The 18932-nt window shown below is 40.0% G+C and overlaps 1 protein-coding gene across 7 annotated transcripts in view; it reads left to right on the top strand.

Annotated features, from left to right (window-relative positions):
• The window catches only part of mpp7a (MAGUK p55 scaffold protein 7a), a 66178-nt gene extending 47876 nt beyond the window's left edge, over positions 1–18302 (top strand). For 2 of the 7 annotated variants that reach the window (XM_086307299.1, XM_086307300.1), the window contains exons 6-21: positions 716–847; positions 1004–1085; positions 1746–1831; positions 2328–2402; positions 2691–2887; positions 3417–3481; positions 4901–4942; positions 5492–5512; positions 5625–5639; positions 6388–6420; positions 9075–9245; positions 9696–9776; positions 10756–10849; positions 11523–11631; positions 13229–13372; positions 16116–18302. In XM_086307299.1, the coding sequence (XP_086163425.1) occupies positions 716–847; positions 1004–1085; positions 1746–1831; positions 2328–2402; positions 2691–2887; positions 3417–3481; positions 4901–4942; positions 5492–5512; positions 5625–5639; positions 6388–6420; positions 9075–9245; positions 9696–9776; positions 10756–10849; positions 11523–11631; positions 13229–13372; positions 16116–16295 (1527 nt within the window). In that variant the 3' untranslated portion in view covers positions 16296–18302. The remainder of the gene's footprint in view (positions 1–715; positions 848–1003; positions 1086–1745; positions 1832–2327; positions 2403–2690; positions 2888–3416; positions 3482–4900; positions 4943–5491; positions 5513–5624; positions 5640–6387; positions 6421–9074; positions 9246–9695; positions 9777–10755; positions 10850–11522; positions 11632–13228; positions 13373–16115) is intronic. The other 5 variants (XM_086307304.1, XM_086307306.1, XM_086307301.1 and 2 more) reach the window with 4 other exon arrangements.
• The last annotated feature ends 630 nt before the right edge of the window (positions 18303–18932 follow it).

The following is an 18932-nucleotide window of genomic DNA, read 5'->3' as shown; positions in this document are numbered from 1 at the left end:
AACACACTGCTTCTCTTCTCACCATATCCTTCTCTTTCTTCCCTGTTTCTCTTGCTCTCCACCCCTCTACTTTTGTCTGGCACTTTGGTTGGAAGATGTTTTTCTCAATTTTTCCCCCCCTCTAAACCACAGAAAAAGCAGCACGCATCTAGCTGCATCTTGGTCCGGACACGCGGTTGTTAAATACTTTGAAAAATGAATGTCTCCTGAATGGCATCATTCCCGTCTGCGTCCCGTCTCTTTTTATGCCTGCTCGTGAAAGTGTGAAATATCTGAGCTGAGAACTTTGCTTTTGAGTCTTCACCACCTTACCCTGCAAAGTGTGGATTTTGTGGTGGTCACATTTGCAGCTCTTGCTGAGCAATGGTGCAGGGCGAGCCTGGGTTGCCTTTAATCAGAGAGATGTATGGAGGGAGAGCACGGGCCTAATGGCAATTAACGCTTGTTCATCTACAAGCTCTGGCCTTGAATGCTTTCAAATCCATCACCCAGCACATGAGGGAGACAACCCAATTCATAACCATCCTCCCTGCAGTCTGCAGTGTCTCTGTCCTGCTTAAAAAAGGAAGTGATAGATCGGACTCTTAATAGCATGCATGGCCATACTTTATTTAGCTAAGTGGACTGGGGTAAAGTTGAGGCCTTCGTGGCTTGACAGATAACCCTTGCCTGTTTTGTGTTTCCTCCCATAAATCCTATTTTCTCCTTTTTCTAGAGCCTCCTGTCCGTCCACGACGCAGTTGCCCAAAAGAAGTATGACCCCGAACTACCTCCGCTGCCTGAAGACATCGATGACGATGAAGATTCTGTGAAAATTATAAGATTGGTCAAGAACAAGGAGCCACTGGTAAGTAACTTAACAATCATCCTGTGTGCAGTATCTATCTGTCTCTACGCCTTAATTTTCATCTTTACAGTGATTTTAGGTCATTGCTGTTTGACTTGCACATCATAATGTCATAAAGGTAGAAATGCTGTTATAATGACTATTCTTCTTTTATAGGGAGCAACAATAAGACGTGATGAGAGCACAGGTGCCATCATTGTGGCCCGGATCATGAAGGGAGGGCCAGCTGACAGAAGTGGTTGGTTCCAGCCTTTTTCTCTCTTTTATAAGTTTGCGTGTGTGTGTGTGTGTGTGTGTGTGTGTGTGTGTGTGTGTGTGTGTGTGTGTGTGTACTCGATTCTACTCAGTTTTCTGTCATTTTCTGTCACTGTGTAGCACCTCAGTTTACATGGGGTCGTTATAGCAACTCATTTAAAAGTCCCATGATGTCATTTGTATGCAACACAAACCCAGCACACAATAGTGGACATGGAGGCGTTGGTATACCTGTCCGATCACACTGTTGGTTTTTCTGCACCCATTTCCCTGGATGCCGTGTTTCAAAAAGGGCAGTTTTGATGTTTGTGAAGGAATCACTTTCATGACTCATCAAGTGACATAATTGACTGGCATCACATGGTGGCATGGAGTCTGTTGACGTCACAGTTTCAGATCAACTCAGGTTGCTCAAAACGACTGCTCTAGTAGGTATCAGGTGCTGCCATCTAATAGAAAACCCTAAAAAACAGAGTCAAGTCAAGATGAGCAAAGTAGATACTAGTGGAAAAGAGCCATACAAGTCTGTAGTGTGGAATATATTGGGATTGCACAGAATTTAGTACCTCGCTTACATCAGGGCGTTAAAATAATAGAATGCCAGAATGACTGCAAATTAGTAACGTCTGTTTATGTGTGGCAGGTTTAATTCATGTAGGGGATGAACTGAAGGAGGTCAATGGAATCCCTGTGGACGACAAGAAACCAGAGGAAATCATTCGTATTCTGGTAAGTCTTGTCTTTCTATGGACGTTTGTGAGACTGAGGGTTTTTCAGCTCCACTCCCTTGGTACCAGCCTTTGTTTATAATGACAGAAACCTCCCCTTATCAACTCATCCACGACCCAGGCCTCCCATTGCCGTGTTGATGGCCGATAGATCACATGCAGAGTCTCTGTGGATGAGGCTGATGATGTGTAGTTCCTCCACGCAGCTTTGGTCACAGGCCTAAATGAGCTCTGTCATGTGCCTGGGATCTTAAACTCTTAAGGCCTTCTCAGACACAAAAGTCTTTGAGCTCTCAACACTCCTCCTTTACACCCCTGCACTGTACTCCCTAATTCTGTCAAGAATGGTTATACTATCCCACTAAACCTTCCTTTGTTGAAAAATCAATGCTTGACGCTATGTCACTGTAACTAGATTAGGTCTCTTATAAAATACTTAAAAGGATAGGAAAACTATCCTTTACAATTACTCCAACTTCTGTTCCTACATTATTTAGGCACAGTCACAAGGAGCCATTACCTTTAAAGTTGTCCCTGGTGCAAAGGACGAGGCATCTATCAAGGAGCCACAGGTAGGTCCTGTCTTTCTCTGTTATTTGGTTTATCCACTTGTTAAGTGATTTAGACCCTTTGATAGTGGAAAGTCATTGAAAGACCATCTTGGCCATCACTTGCAGCGTTTACCATCGATTGCTGTAATCTTTTGAGAATAATCACTCTGAGCTTTGGTGAATCACCTTTAACCATGATGACAATGTTTTAGAAAGAAAACATTTTATATACAACATAGTGAACTTGTTCCTGTTGTGTCTTCAATCCTCCTCTTTGTTTTCTTGCCTTTCCCTCATGATGATGTACAGATGTTTGTGAAGGCGCTCTTTGACTACGACCCAAAAGATGACAACACCATCCCATGTAAGGAAGCTGGTTTGGCCTTCAAGAAGGGTTGCATCCTACAGATCATGAGCCAAGATGATGCAACCTGGTGGCAGGCCAAACACGAGGGCGACACAAATCCTCGTGCTGGCTTAATACCATCCAAACAGTTCCAGGAGAGGTGAGAAACACAAGGCTGACCTTATTGGCTCCAGTGCTGTCACTGTCATAGATGTTCCATCTCCTTTCTCTCCCTCTTTAATCCATGTATTCTTGCTTCACTCTGCCAAAGTAGTCTGGGTTTCCACACATTTTCTGGTCCAAAGTGAGTAATGACAGAAAATGATAGCGCTGGTACCAATCCACATTGAACTGCAAGTGGATGGAAAACACACACCAGACCTACACAGAGCTCAGGAGGCTTGGGCAGAAAGAGGAAGGCTGAAGAGTAAAGGGATCGAGTAGAACATTTTATATTCAGGTTTATTATTCTACTTTTTTCAATAGAAAGATGTTCTGTTCTTCACCTCCTCAATCTTTGGTTTCACCAGTCTCAGCTGACAGAATAGAAATGAAGGATATTGTAGAGCAGGGTTTCTGTAGCATAGCAGAGTGTTTATTATTCCCAGAGTGACCATGAAAACTGATGGTTTTCTTTTTTCTGTTCTTTCCTTTTTCTTCTCTTTCTTTATCCATCTTTTTGCTTTCAGGAGACTTGCATTTCAGCAACCTGTTACGACTCTTTCGTCCCTAAGGAGGTCTACTAGACGATCATGTAAGCATATATTATTTGCTGTGTTAGCGACTAATAAACCACAACAAGACAGTTGTCTTTAACAGGTGGATGGGAGGAAGAGAAGAATGGCAAAAGTGAGGAATGCTGGTCAGGACAGTTTGTGGAGTTCATTTCTGAAACAGACTCATCCTTCTGCTGATTCCACCACTGGAGTCTTTCGTGTAGTTGTGTAGTTCATGCTGGTCGTCTGGAGAAGCAATTTAGATTTATCTTTGTTTTCATTTTCCTTCCTGTCTGCTCAATGTTTCTCCCTCTAAATTTCTATCCAGAGTCTGTTCCATGTGTCTTCTACAGCCTCTTTGTGTGTTGTTCACTAAGTCCACAGCATGTCTTTTATCCTGCCTTCCTTTGCTCCCCCCAACCGGTCACGGCAGATGGCCGCCCGTCCCTAAACCTGGTTCTGCCAGAGGTTTCTTCCTGTTAAAAGGGAGTTTTTCCTTCCCAATGTTACCAAAGTGCTTGCTCATAGGGGGTCATATGATTGTTGTTGTAGTCACGCAGGAGCTTTAATATGAATTAGGAGAGGGTTTGCCCTCTGGCTGTTACTCTAGCTAAAGAGATGATTGATTTTCTAAAAGCTGTGCATAATGCAGATAGCAAAGATAAAAGACAAGTTCATGTGAACTGGTATTGTCACTTGGCTGCCTGGCTTCTAATTTGGATAATCACTTATACTCTTGGGGTGATGATGATGAGGGTAATAACAAGGATGGTTTTGATGGCAGCCTGTTATTCAGCAATTGTCCGTGATTGACTCCAACTGCAGAGTTCAACTCCTTATCATCACTGCCGGAAGAGAGAATGAAGACAAACAGTATTACAGTATTATTACATTATTACCCAGATTTTTCCAATGTAAACATTCCTGGCAGCTCACCCATGGACTTGATAAAGGTGGACTAATCATACATCTTTATGGCAGTTTTCATCACATTCTTTCTTTAAGGTTTAGTTTCAAATAAATTAGATAATTAAATCTGGCTAAACTCTTATTCACAGTACAGTAATTCTCATCCTTCTTAAAACCACATTTTGAGGTCGCTGTCCCAACTTAAGATGCCACATTAGAGCAGGAAGAGGGCAACATCAGTGGGAAAACTGACCTGGCCACTGACATTTGAAACAAGATGTCAGATAAAGGTACACACACTTCAGAACAGCTGCCGCTCTCGTGCCTGATGCGTCTAGCCTACAAACAACCTTGCACAGATAGGTCTTGACTGTTGTTTTGGTTAGACATTAATTCTGGACATGCTGAACAACACTCTGGAAAATGAATGCAGTGATGTAAGGTGAGCTTCATACTGTTAAATACTTACAGAGGACTGTATCAGTATTACAATATCAATCATTTGGAGGCTTATGAATCTAAATGGCTTTTTTCCCCCCTGTAAATAGTGACTGCACCACAGACATGTACCGCAGATTGTGTATCACTAGGTAACAATGGATATACATTTCTATCAAAATAGGAGCAAATAGAAAGTAAATGTTTGTTATATTCTCATAAAACCTGAACTCAAGCTCCACTTACTGGTGTTTTTGTAACCTTTTAGTAGCAGCATGGCTTATGAAGGGTTTCTGTACGTGTTCTTTTTAAACCCAACCTTAAAAAAAGAAAGAAGTTAAGGATAAGATTTCCTCAATGAGTTCCATCAATTTATGTCATGACAGCTGAGTGTACTGCAACTTCCTCTCAGGAAGACCTGACGAGTGTTTCAGAACCAAGTGGAACTTGAGTTATTTTATTATTTGAAACGTAGATAGTTAAACTAGTGATACCATTAGAGTGATACTGGGAGTTACAGTGTAGTGGTCAAGCTCGGTATTTTTCACAAACATTACAAAACTGAAGAGAATTGTTTGCTTTTTCAGTGTTTTGTGAGAAATGACTGAATTGAACCTGCATAGGATGTTTGTGGATGTGGCACTCAGCTTTAAAATGTTTTATAATGTTCTCTCTGTTGTCTTTTGCTCTGCTTTTCTAAGATGATGTGACAGTAGAGTTTGGTAGGTTTCTTCTTATATTTCTTCCTCATCCCTGAGTTATGTTTACTTTCCTAATCTAATATTTTGTTTAGTATTACCTAATTTCCATTCCTTGCTTCTCTTGCACTCAAAGCTGAAGAGATTGAAGGTACTACTTTTCTGACATCCTCCACCGAGTAGGACTTTACTAACCCAACCATCTGTGATTGGTTCCCCTTCATGCTATTTGTGTGTAATGAGGTCCACTTCTTACCTCATCTCCCCAATTGACCCATTAAAGCTATTCACCATTTAAGAGTAACATTAGTTGTCACAGTCAATGGTTCCTCATAGATTTTATTGACTTTAACATTTTACAAAGCCTCATCTTTCCTCGACTCATTTTCATAAATGTGGACATCATTTTTGAGAATCATCCCGTCACAAGTAATATTTGTTGGACTCAGTCACAGCACAAACTGATTCACTGTCTCCAAGAATCGTCCAACACCACAGCCAAGAATGTAGTGGCCTGTAAGGCTAAATGGGGCTTAGTCAGTTAGCTGGGACCATCAACATTTTTCAACATTGTTAGTTCTGTAAAGAAAAAGAGAGTATTTTGTTTATTTTGGTCAACTTTAGCTGCTCACTAGATGGAGGTTATATGTAACCTGTCCTTGAATTTACCTCTACATGCGTGGCTGTCATTCTGGGCAAAGGCCAATATTTAAAAATAACGAACACACTATAAAATGTAACTCAAGCAAAATTTACCCCAAACCCCTCTGATCACTCTCTTCTTAACAGCACCTGTGTGTTTTTCCCTTTATCATATTTAGAGGGCCGCAGCCCATTTCTGACTATTCTATTTAACTTGATGTTGTGGTTCTCTTTGGCTCCTTTCTTTTCATCACCAGAGGATGCTGATTATAGTGGTGGATTTCACCTAGGTGAGAGATTGTCTTCTTTTGTCTTCTTGCCTTTTCCTGCCAGATGTGGTCATTTCACTGTTACAATAAATATGAGGACAGTGGCCAAGTACAAGTTTTGTTTTTTCCACATGAATCCTTCATATATCATCTTCTAAGAACTATTAAGTCATACATGTTTCACGGGACGGAACAGTTGTTCATACCTTTGACCTGTTCTTCTAACTCACAGAGCACTTGTGGGGCAAATAATTCACTTCTTAAACCTTCTTACATAATTCACTTTTTGGACTTTAATAGTTTTGTACTTTCTCACTGTGCTGTGCTATTTGTGCTCCCATGCTGACAGCATGAGTGCACTGGCAGATCATGTCATGGATTTGCAGTATGTAGTTATCCTGTTCTGCCTCTGCTGTGGGTCTGAGGACTTCTTTGAGAGGTTCTGGTTGGAGTTGGCTTAAAAGAAAGGTTTGTGTGCTTCGCTGCATTGTGGAGGTCCGGATGAAGGCCGGTCTTGCTGATGTGGTTCCAGTCAGACTTAATGACAATTACCATGGCCCACTTTGGTTCTGCAACCACTTTAATTCCAGAGAGCTGCTTCCAAATCCCTGTCTTGTACAGAAAATGTTTCCCATCGTGTTTTTATTACCACTGTCATTTGCACATTTAGACTCCAGATTTCACAGGATATCCAGAGCACACGCAAGTTTATAAATACTACATTTGAGTCATGTCTGCCAAGCTCAATCAGGGTCACTCCCAAAGCCGAACTCTGCCAAACATTATTCCATTTTTTTGCCCAAAAAAGTCCAGCACCTTGAGTCCAGCAGCCAAGAACGAGGTTTAAATGAAATGAGAGAACCTCGGGAGAAGAAGTAAAAAATAGTGAGTTATAATAACATCTTCTCTATGAGAGTACTTGCTGCATGGCTTTTCAGCCTGTTGGATGTGGTTGTATGATTTAAAGTTGGCCTGTCCCTAAAAGTTTGAAATCTTAGAACTTACAGATGCTTTTGCAATGCTGCTGAGGTTGCATGGGGAAATAAAGGAGTGGGAGGGGGCGGCAGTTGTTGTCCTTAGTTTTTGGTTTGTTTTCTCCCCATGCCTCTCAATGATGCAACGTCTGTAACTTCCATTGCCAGAGTCATTCTTGAGCACAACTTTGGGATGAACAGATTCCTGATTTTACAGCCTGCAAACTTGAGAATGATATCTCCTTAGTAAGCACTGTTTAGAGGCTACTTCATTACTGTACTTAAGTAGAACCTTCAGGTATCTGTACTTTACCTTAGTATTTACTCTTATTCTCTACATTTTTGCACAAATATCATTTTTAAAACAGGCTCGTTACTCTAGACTCAACAGTATCAGCTGAAATTGAGTCGGAAAAAATGCGTTTGTCTGTATGTTTTAGTCAGCTTGTAGCTAGTGTTACAAAAGAGGAATGAGTATAAAGGGAGTAACCTTGCTTCACAACATAATGTTTCTACAACATTTCTATCAGCTCAACAAACATCAGCAGACTCAAGCTGTTTGTGTGCTGTTCGTCTCAGTGTGTTGCTAGTTAAAGGTCCAGCTGCTGTATTTCACAAGGAGAGAAAAGAAAGAGAGCTAACTTCACTCAGAGACGGAGAAAGATAAGAAAGTCAGGTCAGGAGAGAAAGAGTAGAGATTATTTTTAAAGCTGATCTCTGCTCTGGGACATTTAATGACCTGCAGATTTAAAGGTTACATGTCAAAATTTTTAATCACATATGTGTTTTGACAAATGGTCTATTTTCATTGTGTGAGTATACTAACTTTGTCTTTCTATAATATCATATTTGCAGAATAAACAGGTTAGCTTGCATTAATGTGGTGAAATCACAGTAAAGCTCTGTGTTGGGCTGATACAGAGCAGCTGTGGGGGTCAGTGTTAGGTTACATCAAGTGTAGAGATTAATTTACATTTAAGCTGATGACGCTTAGATTCATTCACTGATTTCAATCTTTACACCAACTTTCTGTTTTCATTTAACTGTTTGTTTGTGGAAGTAAAGTCGCTTCCTGTATGTATCTGTGTGTAAGTGTGCGTCGTCCCAGCTTGTGTTAAATATGCTCATCTTTTTCCTTCACATTTTTGCACTTCTACTTTACTGAAGGGGCTTTGAATCAAAGTAGAGATCGGAACTTTGTGCCAGTTCCTTTCTTTTTACTAACTTGTTCGTGTTTGGATCATCTTATGAGGCTTTCCAGAACAAATGAGCAAGCTTCGTTTACCCATACCTGACTTGTTCTAAAATTTGGAGCACATTCATTGTCATCCTCTCTGTGTAATACAGTTTCCACTGGTATGGAAGACAGGATGGTTGTTGTTGTTGTTGTTGTTGTTGTGTAATTAGTTACCTGTGTTATTTTAGTGAGTGTGTCAGCGGGTGCAAGAGGAGAGAGGGACTGTATTTTGGATGATGATAGACCTATGATGAGTTTTCACCTGTTTGATGTCACCTGGGGAAAGTAATGTTTGTGTGGAGGTGTTTGCCAAGATCCTGAAACAACTATAAATTGAAGTCCACAGTATTTGTATGTGTACATACGGTTGTGCTGGATTTTACACTACTGACAAAGAATTTTCTTTTTTTGTATTGATTGATCTGTTTCTTCTGTCTCCTCTTTTGGCTCATGCTGACCTCCAGCTGGGTTCAGGAGAAGCTTTCGCCTCAGCAGGAGAGACAGAAAGACCACCAAGTCCATGTACGAGGCGAAGAAGAGTGAAATGTACGACATGGCTGACGTGCCCACATACGAGGAAGTCGTCCCGTACCGCAGGCAAAGGGGAGACAAACACAGGCTGGTGGTGCTAGTAGGTGAGTAAAGAGAAATTTAAGTTCTCAAACTCTGATGTCGCTGCTTACCTCACACACTGTTGCTGTTAGGATACCGAATTTAATGAAAATCCTCACCTTCAATCTCATTGTCACATAGAGACGACAGAAACAATAAAGGTGGCCCAGCTCTGCAAGAGAGAAGCTGAATATTATGTTTCTCTATCATCTGTTCCTAAGAAGTGAATATGAATAACCAGAAAGTAACTTTAGATCTTTTGGATACAAATTTTCATTAGTTCATCATTTGATCCTATTAGACATTTGAATTTATATTCTCATCATTAGTGTTTGAGGTCTTGAGTTAACCTCGGCAACTCTAACCACCAAGTACAGACGAAAGAAAGTTTGAATGTCTCATATCATGTTATGGATGTGATAATAACGTGATGAGGAGTTTGGCAGAGTTTATAATTAGATGTTTGTGTGTAGGACCCACAGGTGTCGGCTTGAGTGAACTGAAGAAGAAACTGTTGATCTCTGACCCCCAGCACTTCAGTGTGACCATTCCACGTAAGTGTCCTGTAAAAGAGACATTGGGTGTCAGTGTGACTACCTGTGTAAATAAAGGTTAAATTAAAAAAAAGGAAAAAAGATAACTTCACTCTTCTGATTTAAGCCCACCAAACTTTGGCTGAACAGTACAGTTCATTTGTCTTTCGCTCTGCATATTTCTTTGTTCTTATCTCTGCGTCTTATATGTGAATGTGTGCTTTATACTAGTTAATAGAATAGAAGTTAATTCGCTGACCATTAAATGTGGTGTTCCCAACAATCTCTTTTCTCTTTGTTTCATCCCAAAGAAACCTTTAAACATTTGTGTGCCGAAACTAAAGTTTCTGTCTTTCTTCCGTTCTGTGCTTTATCTTGAATTGAGGATGCAACATAAATGAAATAAAATAAAATGTAATAAAAACGTGGCTGTATTATTCTCACTGTTCTCACTATTTGAAATATTTCTTTACATAGAGAGATTTTTTTAATTATTGAAAAAAAAAACTTTTATAACCAAGTTTTATGACTTTATTGTCTTCCCCCAGCCAAAGTCTGACACTTGAAATGTCCCCGGTATTAAAATCCCATTGGCGTGGCCTTTTTCTCTCCACACAGCCTGTTAATTGTTCTCAAATGTGACCTGTGCTGCTGTTGTTTAATAGAGCCCAGACAGTCTGATTCAGACCCGTATAGGAAACGTATGGCACAGGTCCTGGCTCTCATTGAGAGGAAGGAGAATCGGAAAGTGTCTCGTCTCGCTCTTTTTGAATGTTTGATCGCTGCCAGTGGACACATGGATATGTTTAACACTTGCTGTTGTTTCGGGTTAAGCCCAAAAGTGTTGCTTCTTTTTGTTAATTTGAAAACCGGAGCTTTGGAGACCACCGGCTCTCTCTCTGTCTCTCTGCTTGTTGCACACAAGGAGCATTGCACTATTCATTGCAATGACTCACAGGCATCACTCCCTCTCTTTCCATCTTCATCTTCTTTCACTCAGACACCAGTCGACCCAAGAAGAACCAGGAGACCGATGGTGTGGATTACCACTTCATCTCCAAGCAGCTCTTTGAGACGGACATCCAAAACAACAAGTAAGCAAAACTGATGAATTCAATCACAACACACATTCAGACTTTATGCAGCAGAGATGAACAATTGATATTCATACTCTGGCCAAAACAAAAGTACTTTTTCCCTGGGAAAAAAAAGAGAACAACTTTTTTGGATATCCTGCTGTGTGTAGATTATATGTTTGTACGTCTCTATTTCAAACGGCCTTTCTTTAATGTTTACTACAATGGAGAGAACAATTCTGAATTGTTTTGGTTTATCACCATTTCTCAAAACTCTAATCTCAGAAATCACAGTGATTGTAGAAAATTAATTATAAAAATGAAAGTTTAAAAAAAAAAATCCTGCTCTTATGAGGATATATAAAAAAATCTTAAAAGCACAAATTAACATATCTAATACAGTGGAAAAAGGTTTGTTTGTTTTATGTAAACTAGTTTAAAAATGTCCTCCTGATGCTCATTTCAAGATCTATATTTTCTTTCTTGGACAATATATGCAGTTAAAAATAATCCTTGTCTCATCACAGTCTAAAAGAACCTCTTTTAGCTCAGGTACAAGGCCTGAGCTTTAACTCAGATTACAGTAATTACTCTTCTAAAAACTGACATAATTATTTGAAACTTTGTCCATGTGTCCATCCAAAGATGTGCGTTCGTGCTTTTTCTCATCACTCTTCTTTTCATGTCTCAGGTTCATTGAGCATGGCGAGTACAAAGGGAATTTCTACGGCACAAGTCTGGACTCGATACGTTCAATCCTCTCAAAGAAGAAAGTGTGCCTGCTGGATGTCCAGCCTCATGTGAGTGACACCTTCTTTCTCACCATCCCTGTACTGTATTCTTAGCCTGTTTTGGAAACTACCTGTCTCAGAAGCAGATCGCCCTGTTACTTTATTTGAAGATTTCCTCTTTGGCTTATGTCACCATAAACCTCCACAGTAATGCCATTTCTCAGTTATTGACCAACTGAGTGAATGATGGAAGCTGTTTCCCAGTGGTTCCGCTGCTGCCTCTCCATTAAGTTTTTTATCCATCTTGTTGTGAGTTGTGGGTCTTGACCCACTGCTATTAGCATAGCAAGAAGGTCAGATGATCATGCCAGAACCAGACACCAGACACCACCTCTAATCAAATCTCATCTCTCTCATACCTCTGAAGGGCCTTTCACATTGGGCGCACCTACCACGAGCTGGAGCGAGTGGCCTAAAATTTGTCTTGCAGTGGTTGTTGCGCTCTTGTACGTCGAAAACTCGATGGACCAGCTATTTCTCATCCATAAAAAAGAAAGCTTTGGCACTGTCCCCACAAGTGAACACTTGTGTTGTTTCCTCCCAAAGTCTCAGTATGCATGTCAACTTGTGTCATGAAGTTTGTTGAACTCGGAAACACACACAATCAACTTTTCCTCCTTGTTTTCATTCATTGTGTGGTTGAACTTAGTAGGGCTGTTTGCTTCGTTTCTGTTGGTCGTGCGACGGTACGTCGCAGCAGTCAAAGTTTAACCAAGTTTAACCCAGTTAAACGTTGACCCTTGCATGCAAAAGTACTCTTACCGGCGCACTTGCTCTTTAAAACTGTTATTGAGTGGCGCAAGCAATAGAAACAAATGGGTTTCAGAGCTCTGCACTTGCCATATCCTATGTGAAAGGCCCTTGAGGTACCAGATTGGCATGTTATTTCAGAAAACTGCCACCACAAAGAAGAGACAGACACAAAGATCAGGCATAAATAAAAACATATATATCCTCCACTATCTTCCAAAAGAATTTAAAAGCTGTGATGAGTTAGTGTGAGTAGTCTTTATCCCTCAGATTGGTGTTTGTGAGTCATTTTTAAATGACAAAAACTATAAACATGATTTCAAAGTTCTAGATTCACTCAGAATGATGGGAAGTCATCTGCTCTGTGGTCATTATTAATTGTTCTGTCCAACTAATAAGTCATTTATGCAAAGACTTCTTCATTCTAGAGAGGTCAATAAGTTAAAAGGTAATTTAAGATTTAATGCTTCAGCAAAACAGAAATATATTCGGTTTACAATGAGAGAATGGAAGAAAAGCCTCAACTTTTCATGTCTGAGGAACTTAAGGCAGAAAATGTCTTTGCTTAAAAATAGAAGGAAGATTTTAATTTTTAATATCTTCTCGATTGGAAATCAGCAGACTGAATCTGTTAAACTGGACTTTGTGACAACCCCATAATCCAGTTCATATCACTATTACAAGTGGACCATGAATTGGCAACCTTTTTTTTTTCAGGATTATATTTTTAAACGTTTTGTCTATTAATTTTTTCACAGTCTGTTTATACCATACGTGACACACTTTGTGATTACGTCTTAATGTGCTGCCAAATGCCTAACTCCTTTTTCTCTGCATCCACTTTTATTCTTTTCAGCTAATAAAGCATCTTCGAACAGCAGAGTTTAAACCTTTCGTTGTGTTCGTGAAGCCCCCGACCGTCGACAGACTGAGAGAGACCAGAAAGAAAACCCAAATTATATCAGGCAAAGACGACAAGGACTCCACCAAACCCTTCACGGTAAAAACTTATTTCTAGTGTGTGGGTTGTACATGGCTGATAGTTTATATCGTATGTTAATCAGATATTACCTCCCTGCTTAAGTTGAGATAGAAAAGCAAGAGGAAATTGTTACTGTGTAACTGTGACTCGGTCGGGTTTAAATGTATCTTTCTCTCTGTCCACACGACCTGTTTTATGTGATTTGTTCTGATGTATTTTTTGCTTGAGGTACATCGTGGTGCTTGGTTGATTCAAACAGATGTTTTCAAAGTGCAGCCTTGGGGCAAATGGCCGTTCTGAAGACCAACAAGGAACGAATACAATCCTGTACATTTCATTCAAGCACGGTTCACGTGATACTGTGAAATAAAAATATTTCTCTTCAGTTTCAACAGCTCTATTTGAGCTAATATAGCAGTTAAACCTTCCTAAAGTTGTCAAATCAAGCATAGCATTACTTCAGGCAGGACATGCAGTCAAATTAAGCTGCAATTCCAGCAGATCTTAATTCCACGTCAGTTGATGACTCCACTGATACATTTCTAGTCATAGCTCTATCAACTCTATACTGACACCAGAATGGACCATAGAGAAATTACAAACTGGTACAAATTAATTTCCCAAACACAACCCCATAAAAATTAAAAGCCTGGTAGTCAGACCCGATCTGAAATGACCTGAAAATAAGCAGTCTCTGGCAATTATATTACGATGAACTACAAGTCACACACATGCAATCTGCAGTGATACAGTCACAGGACTTTAGTTGACCTCTGTAGAACAACTGGCAATATTTCAGGGCTTCTGGTATAGGCAGCAGACATCTGAGCCAAAGGGGTCATTGTTTAGGAATGTAGAAAACTTTTGAAAGCTAATAAAAAGCTAATTTGTCATCAGTCGATAGCCAGTGGTTTCATTTCCACATGTGTTGATTTACCTTTAACTCACATGTCAAATCAAAAGGTCAAACATTACTCTGTTTAAAAAAGTTACAACACATATGCCCAGAGCTGATAGTTAATCAAGTCATATTCACACAAAATATAATAGGATCCGACTTATTGAGGCATAATTTAGTGCATTTATGGGTAATAAGTGTTGAGGAAAATGCTAGAGTACAATACACTTTCACCTAGAACATGCAGTGAATTTATGGTTGAAGGTCAGCTTGTTAAACCTTGATACAGACACAGCATCAGCTTATATTATTCACACAGGTAAACATAATTCTGTCTCAGTCCGCTCCTTATTTCCCAGCTGGGTCTTGAGAACAATAAGCTTTAGTTGTCAGAAGCAATCTGGTTGTGAACAGTCTGTTGCAGTTTTAACGTCCCTTTATTAGCTTCTGTTATTCTCTCATGTAATACAAATATACTTCTATAAAGCTGTGTGACAGCGGGCTGTATTTCAACCAGCTAACAAACAAAGTCTCTGTGTAAATGTTCATGTACACTGACAGAACCAAACCCATCTTATATTTACTATTAAATGAAGGGAAGCTGTTGTTGGGCAAGTCGTCCCAGACATTTTCAATCCAACGCTAGCTGTATTTTTCTTTGCAAGAGACAGGTCTGCTTTAATGATAAAGGCCGAGGAACAGTCGTCTCATTGTTTCAGTCGAGCTGGCTGGAAGCGTGATGTGAATACAAGCAAAACAATCTGATGTAATGCAAAATCCCAGCTGTAATGTGGTTAGCATAGAAACTGGCACCCAATCTGAAAGAACCACAGGCATTTCAAAGTGATTTGAGGAAATCTCTTTGGTTTCTGACACTTTTTTAAAACGCAAAGACAGGTGGGTTTTATTGGCACAACAAAGCAGGTGTCCAGCAGAGAACGTGGTTGCTTGTAAAAGAGGATACTGAGGCTGACACGTGCTGCTTCATGCCACTGAAATGCGTAAAGATTTATAGTCCTGTAAGGTAAAAGCAACAAATGTATAAAGGCTACAAATAAAAGAATTACAATAAAAACAGAGGGAACGTTCACCTAAATTGTGACTCAGTATTTAGTTGCTGTGCAATGAAATTTATCTATGCTGTTACAAAGTACTTAAACAGGCACAAGATGCTACATAACTTCTTGTGGAAATTAGGCCACCTAGTGGGAATAAACGAGTCCCGGGTGTGCTTTTTCTCAAGTTTGGTCCCCCAGAAGAGGCATCATCCTAAACCAATCTTTTCTTTTTAAGTTCTCTGATTTTCTATTCATCTTCCAAACCCAGCTTGCTGTTTCTTAAACGGCTTCCTGCTCAGATTAATGTTCTTGTTGGGCAGACAAAAACACAGCTAATCCATTATGAAGCAGAAACCACCAGAAACATTCTGAAGGAACTGCTGGCAAAAGTCCCTGTAAGAGACAGCTTCATCATGACAACGTGTAAAAGCAAAGCTGTCAATTCATCCGTGGATCTATGTCCCTCCCCTCATCTATGGTCATGAACTTTGGGTAGTGATTGAAAGAACGAGATCACAGATACAAGCAGCGAAAATGAGCTAAAGTCCAATTTAAAGTTAAGTGTTCCCAGTAAAAACACAGCACCCTAACCTACCAAGAGATACCTGGGCTCATTTAGAAAGGCAGTATTTACTTGAATGATAAATGATAAAATAAGTTCTCCAAAAGTTGATTCTGTTCATCTGGACGTAGCGTTCTCAGTGGGAGAAACGTTTCATCAGTCACTTGGATGACTGACGAAAGAGATTTTATTCGTTTTGTGTTTTTAACTTCCATCTATTTTGTCTCTTCCCTCTTTTCCCAGGAGGAAGACTTTCAGGAGATGGTGAACACGGCCCAGACAATGGAGACTCAGTACAGCCATCTCTTTGAGATGGTTATAGTCAACGACAACCTCGATGTTGCCTTCAGCGAGCTGCAGTTGGCACTAAAGAAAGTGGAGACAGAGACACACTGGATTCCAGTCAGCTGGACTCACTCCTGAGAGACATACTGACTGTAAAAGGAGAAAAGGGAAGCGCTTTGACAAAAATATGCAGGTTTTCTATCTTTTTAAAAAAATATTTGCCAGGGACGGTGTTGGGAAGTAAATCAGGAATAAAACAGTGCCTGGCTGCTGTGTCGCCATACCTGAACTGCATCGAGCTAAAAATAAGCTTCTGCCTGGGATCAGGTTGGATTTAGACCTCAGCTGTGGTCTGGAAGCTCCAGGTCTGACCAGATGTGATCAGGTTGTGGCTGCAGGCTTCTTTCCAGAATCTAAGACTTTGACATTGATCAGGGTCTCAGTCTGGGTCACACATCCATGGCCACAACTTGGAGCGCCTTGGTCCAAACCGGAACGTGGAGCGAGCTTGGAGCATCGTAGCACCAGCAGTCCTGCCAGCACATCAGTAAACCGGCCAAACAGGACTCCTTTAGTGGTTTTATAACATTAGACCATTAGAAACCAAAGGGATTGATGTATTTCTTCTTCGTGGACAACTTACATGTGTTTGTCTGTAAAAGAGCACAGCACCAGGGCAAAGAGGAGAAAGGAAAACATACTTGCCTTCTGTCTTACTAGACTTTTGTACATCTAAAATCTTCCATGACTGTTATTCCAAGCAAAACACTGTCAGGTACACTTTTGAGAAAGGGCAATAAGTGTAATTTTATTTAAAAGAAATTAATATATTTTCTAATATCTGCTTGTAGTCCTTTTTATGCATTTTATATACATTTATGACTTTAATATGATCTTAGCTGTAGCCATCTCTGTGACAGCCTCTTTTTACTAGAAGCATTTTTTTCTCTCAATCTAGCATTTTTTTGTTCGTCACCCTAGTTTAGTTTTTTGGCTCTGTCAGCTCTACTTGGCTTTATTTGGCTCTATTATCAGCACTGCTACAATTCTCCTAGCTCCAGATTTTGCTCTCTTGTTGATTCTGGGACAAGCTGACCTCCTTTAAATTAAGGGGAGACTATAATTCCAGCTACATTTTTATTCACCAGAATTCACACAAAAACAATCCATATTTTATTTATTTATGCTTTGGGCTGTTGTTTTGTTTTGTTTTGTTTTTTAACTTCCTGCTCCTTAAAAGTATACTTTCTTTGATTGGTTGCCCCTCACCTAGCCTGTGCAAACAGAAACTAGTGCTCGTATGCACTGCCTCCCAGAGATGACCTTTTGCATATTTTGCATATTTAGCAGTGTTTAATATCTGCTTAGTATATGACAAAATACAAGCCAATGGATAAGTTGTCCTTTATACATGGAGGTAGAGCGCAAGGATAGTTGGAGACTGGAAACAATTAGGAGGAGCTAGCCTATGTCTGCTAGTCTTTCTGAACTTGTGATTTTAGTACATTGTTCATCCCTATTAATAACAGTTAGTTCATATTGAATTCATCTCTTAATTTCTGTGCTTGCTCGGCTGATTGCCTCCAATCTCTAGCTGCATTTAAAACTCTAAGAGTGCTATCAGTCTTCCAAAGTCTCAGTAAAAAAAAGCATTAAGCATATTATCCAAACTGTCTAAATGATTCCTTAAACTCTATATTTATTCTTTTTTTTCTTTACTCTAAGAATACTCTCTTACTCTGCTGAATGTCCAGCTCAGGTTGTATGTTTCCAAATTGTGCATCATTTATTTCTCCCTTTCCACCAACTGTGACATATACAAACTTGATTTGTGTCCTTTTTTTTAAGTGTAAGCATGATTGGTTATACTGCTCTGATGTAATATGATTTAAAAGTCTTTAACACTCTTGTCTGCCATACTTTGTCCCAACATTTTTTTGTCTTTTTGTTTATTCAGTTTTTCTACCTCCCCACCCCCCTGCTGCCCATCTTACAGATCAAAGTCACATTTGTACAGTCTCCAGAAAATACCTTTTTAATGTCTCCCTGTAATGATATACTCTTTAAGTGGCACATTGTATGAATTTACATTATTCTTGATAACTGCTGCATTTTTTATTAAAGAAAATACGACTAAACTTGTAATTGCAATGTCCCCAAATTAATTCATATATGTTGTTAGCCAAGCAAAGAGTGAACACAACTTTATGTTTACCAGCACAATCCCTACTTCTCTTTAATAAAATGTTGCATATTTTGTGAATAAAGGTAATGAACAGGTGGAGGTGGTGAAAGGGGGGGGGGGGCTCCTAAGAAGAGGATTTAGCCGCCCTCCACTTGATGTTCAAAAGAAATCCTGTACTGATCAAAATCAGGTTGACTTAACCCAAACACCTTCCATGGTGCTCACTTTGAGAGTAGAGCAGAGCAAAGGAGAGTTAATGGTGTTGGGCAGAGAAGTGCTAGGTGGGGGAAGAGGAGGAGAAGCCACTTACTCAGTTTGTCCACACATTGCTGCTGATGTCTTTCACTCATTCCTGCTTCATAATTAGGATACTAGAGTAAAGGGGGACACAAAATGGCTGCTTTCACATACAGTAATGTGGCACTAACCCTCCACACTCCCAAGGCTGTACGCACAAGTGAATGAATGGGCAAATACGTTTTCCCCCCCCAAAAGCAATCAAGGTCAGTGGCTCATTTTTAATATGCGGAGATGTACTGGGTACTGGCAACAGCACCTCCAGGCTGTCTAAAGCTTGCACAGTGATGGGT

The sequence above is a fragment of the Aulonocara sp. 'chitande type north' Nkhata Bay genome, linkage group LG9, assembly GCF_057382095.1.
Source record: "Aulonocara sp. 'chitande type north' Nkhata Bay isolate Kocher_YH1m ecotype deep benthic linkage group LG9, A_spYH_male_GT1.1, whole genome shotgun sequence".
Taxonomy (NCBI): domain Eukaryota; kingdom Metazoa; phylum Chordata; class Actinopteri; order Cichliformes; family Cichlidae; genus Aulonocara; species Aulonocara sp. 'chitande type north' Nkhata Bay.
The sequence above is the reverse complement of the archived record's forward strand: the minus strand, read 5'-3'. Positions and strand labels throughout refer to the sequence as shown.